Raw genomic sequence first — 11,854 nt, forward strand, 5'->3', positions numbered from 1 at the left:
TACATCCCATTGCGGCTTTTTCACTGGTCCAGTTCATGTGATAGATTTAACCTCTGATCGAAGTCCACAGGGGTCAAATATGGTTTTATATGATTTTATCAAATCATACTTTCCTGGCTTTACGAGTTGATGAAAACCCTCCAAATGCAACACAAGATGCATGCAAGGCTCTTACTGAGGACACACATCCTTGAGACAGGCTGAGACAAAATCAGCCTACGACTGAAACAAAAACTTTTATCCTCCTTTTAGATATTGATACATTTGATCACTGTATATACATACTTAATATACTAGTTTGCACATGTTTTTTCTCTTAAGGGTTGTTAAAAACCACTAAAATAAAATGGAGATTGCACAGTTGTCTAATATGACATATGACATGTTCCGTTTTTAAGTGTCTTTTCAGTTTTTGTTTCATATCAATGCTCGTGTTATAGGACAAATGTAATTCTGTGAATCTGTCAAAGGTTGCTCTTATGAGACAAAGCCTGTATTCATATGGCTGGCCATATGTGGCCGTCCATTCTCTGCACCAACATTATGATATTATAAAGTCGTTACTGCCGATGTGTTGGCAAACAGTTGACACATCCAGCAAAACACGGCGCAACATCAGCTTTCATCTAGTCTCTTTTAGCTCTGTTTTTGGTCTAGACCAGCTTCTGAGAAAATGGCTGTCTCCTTTGCTGCTGAATGCTCCACTATGTTCACCAGCTAGTCTCTAACCATGTCTTTGTGCTGTTTGCACATTTAGTGTACAGTTTATCAGTGCTTTTTTCTGAAAACAGCTGCCTGCTTGAAATTTGGTTGATGAGAGCATAGTCTGTGGGTCTGAAAACCAAAACAATGAGCTTAAAGAGGCTAAAAAGCTCTGCAGGCTGTTGGGAACTGCAGAGTTGGTGACAATATGCTGTGGGGGACCAATTTAACATTCCACATATTGTATTTTGATCAATTGTTCATAATTAAAAAAGATTAGTGCAGCATTAAAGTACAGTATTTAAAAACAAATTTAAAAAGATTTAACTTCAACTAGAACTCTTTGTAGTTTTGCCAGTTTTTGCTTTGATAGGGTGCTGCAACGAACTGCAAGACATAGTTGAATAGTTTGTGTTTCACTTTGTGTATAGAGCTAACAATGATACTGTAAGCCGGCTGTAGGCTGTGGTGAGGTCAGTCCCACATCTGCAGCAGCACAAAGCCCATATTGAACCAGGACTGACAGTAAAGAGGCTCACCACACAGTACTCATTCTGCAGTGTGTGTATATTCGTTTCTTTGTTCATACTACTGTATGTGTGAATGTGCCACCACATGCAGGACAAGCATGTTTGACTGACCTTTTTATCTTTGCTCTGCTCCATCAAGCTCTCCACTGGGGAAATACTAAGGATGCAGTAATACAACTATTTCGATCCATATAGTGAAACCTGCTCATTTGGCATCGACCGATACTGAGTAGCGATCCAATTCCAGTGTTGAATCAATAAGCTGTATGCCTCACTGTGAGGAAGAGACTGGGATCTTAACATGTGAATGGAGGATTTCCTTCTTTTTTATTGTAACTCTAACCTTTTTCTCTACTTACACGTGAAAGTCACATCAAGAGTTTATATTTTTGTCCTATTAATAACAGGAGCGCCAGTGTTGAGTAATGAAATATGATTTGCAAAAACATGCATACCGAATAAAATGGTAAAGCCTGGAATTATCATTCTGTATGAGATGTGGATTTTTTATTTGTCGTATACACACGGTTGGTGCACATGCACCTCATATATTGAAATATTAAATTATAACCATAAAAATATTAACATAAGATTGTGAGTTTAATGAACAAGAAATGCAAGATAATACAGCCAGTGGCTTCAGAAGGTATTCAAACCCCTTTACGGTTTGCACACTGTATTCTGTTGTTGATGTAATTGGATAAAATCAGCATTTTTACCATCAATCTACACTTAACTACACTTGATGAGAAAGTGAAAACATGTTCATGGAAATGTTTGCAAATGTATTAAACATGTAAACAGGGGTGTACAGTGATTGGTCAAACAGGGCTAATGGGTTTCCTTAAAAAAAGAAAAACTCTGTTCAAGTACTTCTAAAAAGGCCAACTCTGCTGATCTTAACAATTTTAAACCTATTTCTTGGCTCCCATTTTTAGCTAAGGTTTTAGCACACAAAGAAAAAATGATATCAGGTTTTAGAGAAAACATATGAAACTATTGTTCTTATTGTCTTAAAGGTGTTATGGTTTTGGTTAGTGTTATGGACCAACAAAGGCGGAGACAGACTCAGGGGTCTTTCTTAAATATTTTAGCAGTTTAACACAAATGAGCGAAAAAAGGGGGAAAAAACCCCCCAAAGTACCGGTGGCGACGGCAGGAAGCAGGCTGGCATGAGGGATGAAAGGCGTCTGGAGAGCAGTGAGAAACCGAGCAAGAAACTCAGGTAGGCCTGCTGCCGCACACACACTGCAGGGAAAGGAAAAACACAGAGGGGAAAGAGAGAGAGAGAAACAAAACAAACCAAACACAACAATCCAAACCATACAAAAGGACTTATTGCTATCAGCTGATGCTGACCATAACTCCAATTGTTATCCTTTTGGACAGTATCGGCGACACTGCTCTGCAATGGTTTAGGTCATACCTAAAAGACATTTGCGTTTGCGTTGGTATTGCTGATGCCAGGTCAGTGGCAACATGTGTTCACTGTGGTGACCCAAGGATCGGTGCTGGGTCCAGTTCTCTTTTCCATTTACGTTCTCCCTCTTGACCACACAGACATCATATCAATTTAAATGTTCAGCTCATGATACTCAGATCTATCTAAGCTGTGACACTGTAAACAACCATCAGAACCCTGTCAACCAGCTAAACTGCCTTCATGATATCTGTAAGTGGATTTTTACAAAATGTCCTGCAGCTTAATGCTGATGAGAGAGATATATTGGTCATAGGTCAAGACAGTGCAAACACCTAAATATCAAACAGTCTTGGCACTCTGGCCCAATGAACAACTCAGCATTGCAGAAAACTTGGTGTTATTATCGTTTAAAACCTCAGCTTGAACAGACCTCTTAAATCAATAGTTCCATCCTGCTTTCATCATCTCTCTTGTTGACCCATGTCCCTTCCTGCACCCTGAGGTCTTCAGATGCGTCGTACCTTGTTGTTCCAAAGTCTAGAATTTCACACAACAATGAGAGAGCCTTGCAGTCAGGGCTGTACTGTGGAAGGACCTGCCGGAGGAGATCTGACTCTCAAATTTTTTATTGTAAAGCACTTTGTAACCGTGTTTTAAAAGATCCTACATAAATACTTTATTGTGATGAATATGACATGAATATGAATAATATTATTATATTTATTACTATTATACACTAGGAAATGTGTAGCCTATTAGAATAGAAAAAAGTAAAATCTGAAAATGGTCAAGGACCTTAACGTAAAGGTGTATATTATAAGATTGGGAGCATTTTGATTTCCTCTCAACGGCTCTCAAAATGGTGATGCCTGAGCCGGCGGAATTTAGCTAATGGCGCCAACAGTGCTGGCAGTACAAATTACGACAAACTTGCTGATAGAGCTAACAGTGCTTACCTTAGGGGGAACCCTTATTCGGGCGCTATGCTTCTGTGATGTTGTTATCAGCCATACACGCCCTATGAGAGCAGTGCACGGCTAACCAGTGGGGCACACTAACATACACTAAAAGGCAAGCAGCCGGCTGGCTTTGTCAGCCAAGAAAGAGAAGCTCTGATACTAACACACAGAGGGGGCGGGTCGCGGGGGCAGCAAGCCAAGGAGGGTCCTCCAGACGTCCTTCTCCCCAGCAACACATTCCAGCTCCTCCTGGGGAACCCCGAGGCGCTCCCAGTCCAGATGAGATATGTAATCCCTCCAGCGTGTTCTGGGTCTACCCCGGGGCCTCTTACCAGTTGGACATATACACACACACACTATATATATATATATATATATATATATATATATATATATATATATATACACACACACAGCTCTGGAAAGAATTAAGAGACCACTTCAAAATGATCAGTTTCTCTGGTTTTACTATTTATTGGTATGTGTTTGAGTAAAATTATTTTTTTTGTTTTATTCTATAAACTACTGACAACATTTCTCCCAAATTTCAAATAAAAATATTGTCATTTAGAGCATTTATTTGCAGAAAATGACAACTGGTCAAAATAACAAAAAAGATGCAGCATTTTCAGATCTCGAATAATGCAAAGAAAACAAGTTCATATTCATTTTTAAACAACACAATACTAATGTTAACTAGTTGCTTGAATACTAAATTCAAGCAGCTCGGCTTTGTTTGATGGCTTGTGACCATCCATCTTCCTCTTGATCACATTCCAGAGGTTTTCAATGGGATTCAGGTCTGGAGATTGGGCTGGCTAAGACAGGGTTCTGATCTGGTGGTCCTTCATCCACACTTTCACTGACCTGGCTGTGTGGCATGGAGCTGGAAAAACCACTCCTCAGAGTTGGGGAACATTGTCAGAGCAGAAGGAAGCTTCTTCCAGGACAACTTTGTACTTGGCTTGATTCATGCGTCTTTCACAAAGACAAATCTGCCCGATTCCAGCCTTGCTGAAGCACCCCCAGATCATCACCGATCCTCCACCAAATTTCACAGTAGGTGCGAGACACTGTTTGTAGGCCTCTCCAGGTCTCCGTCTAACCATTAGACGACCAGGTGTTGGGCAAAGCTGAAAATTGGACTCATCAGAGAAGATGACCTTACTCCAGTCCTCTATGGTCCAATCCTTATGGTCTTTTGCAAACCTCAGCCTGGCTCTTCTTTGCTTCTCGTTGATGAAGGGTTTTTTCTAGCTTTGCACGACTTCAGCCCTGCCCCTAGGAGCCTGTTTCTAACCGTCCTCGCCGTGCACTTCACCCCAGCTGCCGTTTGCCAATCTTTTTGGAGGTCATTTGATGTCATCCTACGGTTGTTGAGTGACATTCCAATGAGTTGGCGGTCATCCCGGTGAGTGGAGAGTCGTTTTCGTCTGTCTGTAGCCTTGTCCCTAATGTCTGCTGCTTGACCTTGTTTTTATGAACTGCCTTCTTTGAAATTTTAAGGATGGAAGCAACCTGACGATCACTGTATCCCTCTGCCAGTAAAACCAGAATTGAACCCTTCTTTTCCTCATACAAAACTTTTCTTTTCAACTCTTTTGGCATGGTCAATAGTCACTTTTTTTATTCCAATTACTTTTGAGGTACTACTAGCACTGTTTCTGCCATCCAGCTGGTCCTATTGCAAGAGGATAGTGATGACCACAGCACTGGTTTTTATACTTTTCTTCATTAAATAAGATTTGGTACAGTACCTCATTAAGTAGAATCAGGTGTGCCTGTATTGGAATTCAACAGACACTGGAATGGAATGGCTGCCATACATGTAGAGATGCTGACTTAAGAAAAATTTGGAGTGGAGTTTTTCCAGAGCTGTATATATACACAGCGGGTAAAATAAGTATTGAACACGTCACCATTTTTCTCAGTAAATATATTTCTAAAGGTGCTATTGACATGAAATTTTCACCAGATGTCGGTAACAACCCAAGTAATCCATACATACAAAGAAGACAAAACAAATAAGTTCAAAAAATGAAGTTATGTGCAATAAAATGGAATGACACAGGGAAAAAGTATTGAACACGCTTATTGAAATGTATTTAATACTTCGTACAAAAGCCTTTGTTGGTAATGACAGCTTCTCCTGTATGGAGAAACTAGTTGCATGCATTGCTCAGGTGTGATTTTGGCCCATTCTTCCACACAAACACACACACAGTCTTCAAATCTTGAAGGTTCCGTGGGCCTCTTCTATGAACTCTGATCTTCAGTTCTTTCCATAGATTTTCTATTGGATTCAAGTCAGGTGATTAGCTGAGCCATTTTTTATATATATATATATATATATATATATATATATATATATATATTATATGTACCGTACATGAAGTTGCAGTGGCTTCATTATCTTTATATCGTGTGTTTTGCAGGTCAACCGGTAGGAGGCAGCAGAGACTCTGAGATGAATCTTGTCAGCCGTATTTGTCAGAAGGAAGAAAAACAGCAGAAAACGTCAGCAAACAGAAATGGTAAGAGAGATAAGCTGCTTGAATTTAAACAAATGACATAAAGGCGGCTCTCTGAAGCCATAACTCATAAAATGGTAGAATGAAAGTCAGTTTCATCCGATAAAGAAGCTTCCCCAGTCAACGCATAGTTAACCAGCGTTAGCTTCTCTTCACGGTTATGACTATGAGAAACATGTTAGCATAGCGTAAGCTCGGTAACATTAACGTCAGTTGCCGTAAAAGCAATTGTTATTTACGTCAGCTTTTCGTCTCCGGTTTGCTGTGACGTTTTAGCCAATTTAATACCCGACTTGCACATGTAAGTTACAAAACCTGTAAACAGCTTCAGAAGACGATTCTTTCAATTCTTAAACAGGTTATCCCAAATGCTCCTTCGCCAGTCAATCGTGGAAACTAATAGGTTTTTAATGAATTGTTTGATGGCTTAAATTTCTTTTTTACACGCCGAATTTACAATGCAGGATTTTTTTATTCTCAAACCAAATCTATCTGATGTTGTACGACATGCATATATTTGCAAAAAAAAGCAAATCAACTGTTATTTGACCGACATTTGAATAGAGTCTGGTAAAGCTCTCTGTACAAAGCAGACCTTGACGTATGAGAGCAGGGCAGTCAAAGCCCCTCCCTCTCAGTCAGTGGAGGGTAAATGACATAGAACTGATATTATATAGAGAGTGGTAATCTAATCCTACATTTTGATAGATATTCTGCAATTACAAATGTGCTATTTCCTAAGTACAGAATCATTCTCAGTTCTCAACACAATGCCGATGGATTGACTGTTTGTCACATTCATTAAATGGTGTGTTTGCTGTTTACTTGGAAAGTTTATTTTCTCTTTCCTGGCACCAGTTTTGTACATCATGGTGAAGGTGAATAAAGGTGTTTTTCAATCCATCCGCCCAGCCACTTCAAACAGAAGCAGATGATTTCTAAACCATTTTACTACTCTACTCTGTGACACACTAAATTATCGTCAAGGTTTGTTTATAGGAGGAACCAGTACAGTTAAAGGACAGCTAACTAATCAGGAGGAGTACTACTCCTGTGAAAACAGTTGTATGCTATCTTCAATGGGATATCAAAGTCTTAGATAACAATTGGAGCTGCAACAATTAGTCAACTAATTGATTAGTAGATGGAAAAAATAATTATCTGCAACTATTTTTTTTACAATTGATTCTTCGTTAAAGTAATTTTTAAATAAAGAAATGTTGTTTGTAGCCTCTCAAAGTTTTCCTGCTTTGTTTTATATTTTATTGTCACCTTACTTACTTATTTAGTTAGTTATACTAACTGTATAGAGCGCAAAACTAGAATATTTACAGAGTATTCCTTTAAGCCAAAAAACAAATATGAGTGTGACATCTAACACCCCCAAAATGCTTTCTGCTCAGGTTCTTATTTTTATTTTCAGGCTACAGGAGTGGATCAAGCTGTTGGCATGAGTCTTGTTGTCTTCAGCCTCCTGCTGTTTACATACTACTCTGTCTGGGTCATCATCTTGGTAGGTTCTGTTTATGTCTCTAAAATCCCAGTCAGAGACCCTTATTTCAACAGAAGGCTTGTGTTTCCGACCTTTAACCATGTCGTCCAAAACCTTTCTTCTGTGTCCACACAGGCAGTTAGTAAAACAACCTGTTGCTTAAAGTTTTCATCACCTATCTGTCCCCTTGAATACATTGTTCTGTCAAAATCACTTAACCCTCCTGTTATGTTCATTTGTCAGTAACAGCAATGATGTTTCCGGTTCAAAGTGACCCGGTGCATGTTTAATCATCCAAAAGTTGTCAGAAACCAAAAAATCCCAATAAAACTTAGTTTGTACCTTGTTACCAACACCATTACTAACAATTAAATCAGTATTTAGTGGAATGGTGTTATTCACCCCTCACAGATTATAGTTCCATAAGGATAACTCACTCTTTTTCATGAAAAATACATGTTCAAACCATTTTCTAGGTACATTAGGAAAACCTAGATATAAATTGCATTAGTCTTCTATAACATGTCTTTTTTTCATTTATTTTTTCCTTTTTTAAACTTTTTTTCATGGGGTGATGTAGCTAAATAGAGATGAAACACCTCTTCTCATATTGACCCGGTCACTTAAAATCAAGCCAAATGAGTTATAAGGATTTGTATTGAAAGTAAACTTTATTTTTTGTTTATTTATGGTGTTAAGAAACAGAAATTTACAAAAGATGAGCACAATGAACGAGGTGTGTGTGTGTGTGTGTGTTTGTGTGTGTGTGTGTGTGTGTGTGTGTGTGTTTGTGTTTGGCCCTGGCACTGTTTATAATGTTTTCGGCAGACAGTCTTGACTGAAGTATATTGGGTGAGGATGACTACTGTATTTCACCATTTTTTGACATGAATGTTTTGCTTGGAGGAATAGGAATATCAATTTACTCATCTGATGGTTCATAATCAGTATCATCATAATCTGAATTGACTTCAAGATGGTCTTCGTCTTCTGACACATCTTCCTCTATTTCACTGTCATGATCAAGGATGTGTTCCAGAGCCTCCAGGGCTGTCATCCTTTTGTTTCTGTCCAATTCAAAAATAAATGATATGAACCATTTTTATTTTAAACATTTATTACACTAATTAAGGCAAGTAGAAGAAGTTTCATACTGAAAAAGTACCCACAACATAACAGGAGGGTTAAGCAACAGTGATGTCTCATTTTCACAAAAGGATCAAATATATATTTTTTAAATTAAATAAATGATGTGTGATTTTGTCCTTTTCCAGCCTTTCGTGGACAATGATCACATACTGCACAAGTATTTTCTTCCTCGAGAGTACTCAGTCATTCTGCCTGGCATTGCAGCAGTAATACTGCTCCTCTGTATTGGTGAGTAGACTGTTATGCATTCTGAAACAAAGCACACACTTATTGAAATATGCACCCCACAGACAACCCCTCTCAAGCTCTACATATAAAAGATAACGCAGTGTGACAATGTGTGTCGTGTCTATGTTGAAGTTAATACCGCTCTCGTCTCCACAGGAGCCTTCACTGCAGTTATCATGTGGAAGAATCGCAAGCCAAAGAAAGTAGACTGATCTCAGGATAGTGACTGCTGTGGAATATGTGGAATGTCTGTGAAAAAAGCCTTGATGCTAAACTGTCTGGTGGCGCTGCAGGCAAAATCACACCTAATAATGGTTACTGAACCACTGACACTCATGCTTAAAAAATTGGATTCGTTAAAAAGAAAGTTCCTGATATTTATTTTATATTTTGGTTCTATTTCCAATTTGGTTTGAGCTGATAATTAAGCTTTAAAGCTGCTATGGGTCCGATTTGAAAACCTTTGACGTCGGTGCCCCCAAGTGGCAGTTTAGTATTGTAAAAAAAATAATTATTGACTTTAAATTTTCCCATAGCTCACTGCTACTATTCCTGTTCCATAGTGTTTAGATCCGTCACTGTGTTCTCACCTCCAATGTGAACAGAAATTCCTTAGCTGAAGAGTTATATCATTGTCATATTTAAAAGACCTAAATGATTTCATTGGGATCCCATATATAAACCCTCAGAGCAACTACTGCAAAGGCAGGGCTTGTGTCACTGTCAGTACTTTGAACCACACAGCTGTTTAGATGTTGCATATACCTGTTCAGATACCGTATTGGCCCAAATTTGAGACAGCCTTGATTATAAGAGAACGCCCCGGTCGCAGTTAAACATGTAACATGAGCAGTCAGAGTTTAGCTAGACTAACGAAACACTTTACAGAATTAACTCGACTTGAGGACAATCACTAACCCAGTAACATTAAGGCTTCAAACTACCTATAATGCATCACTCTGTGAAGGAGCCGGTGTTACACCAGTACTCCTTCCATTCTAAAAAAAAAATCTGATGTTGTGAATACGTAAATATCTTGTTGTATAATATAATACGACCCCCACTACTTGAAATGTGATTTCCATCAATTATATATTTGGGCCAATACGGTAATTCACAATGATATGGCAGGATGGAAGGGAAGTGAAATTTGTGTGAATGTCTGGAAAATTACAGAAAGAACGACTTAATTGTCAGTTTTTGTAGTGTGTGAAAGTGTGGATGATGTTGATTGTAAATAGTTTTGTATGCAAACCAGCATTTTACAGTAAGACTGGTAATGGGGCCAATGGTCCCTTTTCTTAGTTCAATAAAATGTTGATGCTGTGAAATGTGTTGAGTTTTTTAACAAATGTTTTTTTTAATCTTCATACTTGTAGCTCTAATAGAAATAGTCATGGTAATATTGACATTAGCAACTATACGTATGTTGGAAGCAGTAGCAAAGACTAGTTCTAGTAATGGGATCGGTGACTTGTCCAAGTACTGTTTTCTAGGGTTGTATTTACTCACTATGTTTGATGGGGGAAAATAAGTGCTGAGCAGTGCATAGACAAAATTAAGGTTCAAGTTTTCACTTATTGTTATTGTTACCAGGTTGCACATCGCAATGCCTATGGAATGAGATACTAATTCATAATTATAAGATGCTGAGTTATAGTTATGAGATACTAAGTTGTGATTCTGAGATGCTTAATCATAATTCTGAGATAGTAAGTCATGATTATGAGGATATAAGGTTTCTCATAATAATGACTAAAATAATCTTTATTTTTTCATCACATTTTGGTTAATGGGCTTCCATACAGAGCAGTTGTATTTCAATATTCTACATAAGAAACACACACAGTTATAAACAATATTAATAAATAATAATAATTAGTATTGAATATGCTGTATTACTGTACATATAGCTAATGGAATTTGGAGTCTGACTTTACCATAAATCTTACATTCATCCAATGCAAAAAGGAATATTGTGCAAATTCTTCCTAACATTACTCAACTGTTTCTGTTCTGTATCAACCTCAGAGCAGGCACTAAACCTGGTTGCCAGTCCCTCACTTTGGTCCACACTAAAGCATCTCACCAACTGTTGAATTAATTACCATGATGTTTTCTTACATCAAAATCCAACTGACTTCGGTGATCTCCTGGCATTTCTCGTGCACCACCATGAGGCTGACACTTCTGATTGAATCACTGTGCGTTACATTGACCCACATTAGAATGAAAAATGTAACTGCTAACCGTACCACAATGAAGTTTGTTTTTATTTCATGAATGCAAAAATGACCTTCGTTCCAGTCAGGCCTCTAAATGACAACGCAGACCCACTCACTGCTCACTGGAGTAAACGGTCAGAGTTCTGTCACAGCCGTCGTCTTGTTTTGAAGTAAGAGGTCATTTTGGAAGGTTGTCAAACCACTTGGTGTACCTTCACCTTCTCACCCATCCTCCTAATCTTCTGCTACAAAGGTCACCTCTTCATCCTGGTTCCTTGTTTGTTCACTACTTTGAACACTGGCAGATAGCAGTCAAGTGTGCCCTGCCTGTGCACTGTTTTAACATTTGAAAACAATAAAACAACCAAAAGCCTACCACTCCTTTAGGACAGAGTCAGACACTAAATTATGAACATATAGAAAAGTAAATGGTAAATGGACTGTAAAGCGTTTGTCTTCTGACCACTCCAAGGGCTTTAACACTACATGTCATCATTCACCCACTCAAATCCATTCATAAACTGATTGGAGGAGATACCATGCCCATCAGGACTCTAAATTCATACCCATTCATACACCGCAGGAACACACTTTGGGAGCAATTTGGGATTAAGT

The 11,854-nt window shown here is 38.4% G+C and overlaps 1 protein-coding gene across 2 annotated transcripts; it reads left to right on the forward strand.

The window, feature by feature from the left end:
- Positions 1-6,067: 6,067 nt before the first annotated feature.
- Positions 6,068-10,360, forward strand: dpm2 (dolichyl-phosphate mannosyltransferase subunit 2, regulatory). Of its 2 annotated transcripts, none has more exons than XM_054612744.1 (4): positions 6,068-6,148; positions 7,569-7,658; positions 8,912-9,014; positions 9,171-10,359. In XM_054612744.1, the coding sequence occupies exons 1-4, from the start codon at positions 6,146-6,148 to the stop codon at positions 9,224-9,226; spliced, it is 252 nt and encodes an 83-aa protein (XP_054468719.1). In that variant the 5' UTR covers positions 6,068-6,145; the 3' UTR covers positions 9,227-10,359. The 2 variants fall into 2 exon arrangements, with proteins under 2 accessions (XP_054468719.1, XP_054468718.1); XM_054612743.1 differs by having other exon boundaries at positions 6,075-6,148; positions 7,549-7,658; positions 9,171-10,360.
- Positions 10,361-11,854: the final 1,494 nt, after the last annotated feature.

Source organism: Anoplopoma fimbria, chromosome 14 (genome assembly GCF_027596085.1).
Source record: "Anoplopoma fimbria isolate UVic2021 breed Golden Eagle Sablefish chromosome 14, Afim_UVic_2022, whole genome shotgun sequence".
In the NCBI taxonomy this organism is placed as follows: domain Eukaryota; kingdom Metazoa; phylum Chordata; class Actinopteri; order Perciformes; family Anoplopomatidae; genus Anoplopoma; species Anoplopoma fimbria.

Bases quoted from the DNA above. Each gene is read 5' to 3' on its own strand.
- dpm2 (XM_054612743.1), top strand. From the start codon at position 6,082: ATGAATCTTGTCAGCCGTATTTGTCAGAAGGAAGAAAAACAGCAGAAA. The intron at 6,149-7,548 runs GTAAGAGAGATA...CTTTCTGCTCAG, and splicing joins AACGTCAGCAAACAGAAATG to GTTCTTATTTTTATTTTCAG. The intron at 9,015-9,170 runs GTGAGTAGACTG...TCGTCTCCACAG, and splicing joins AATACTGCTCCTCTGTATTG to GAGCCTTCACTGCAGTTATC.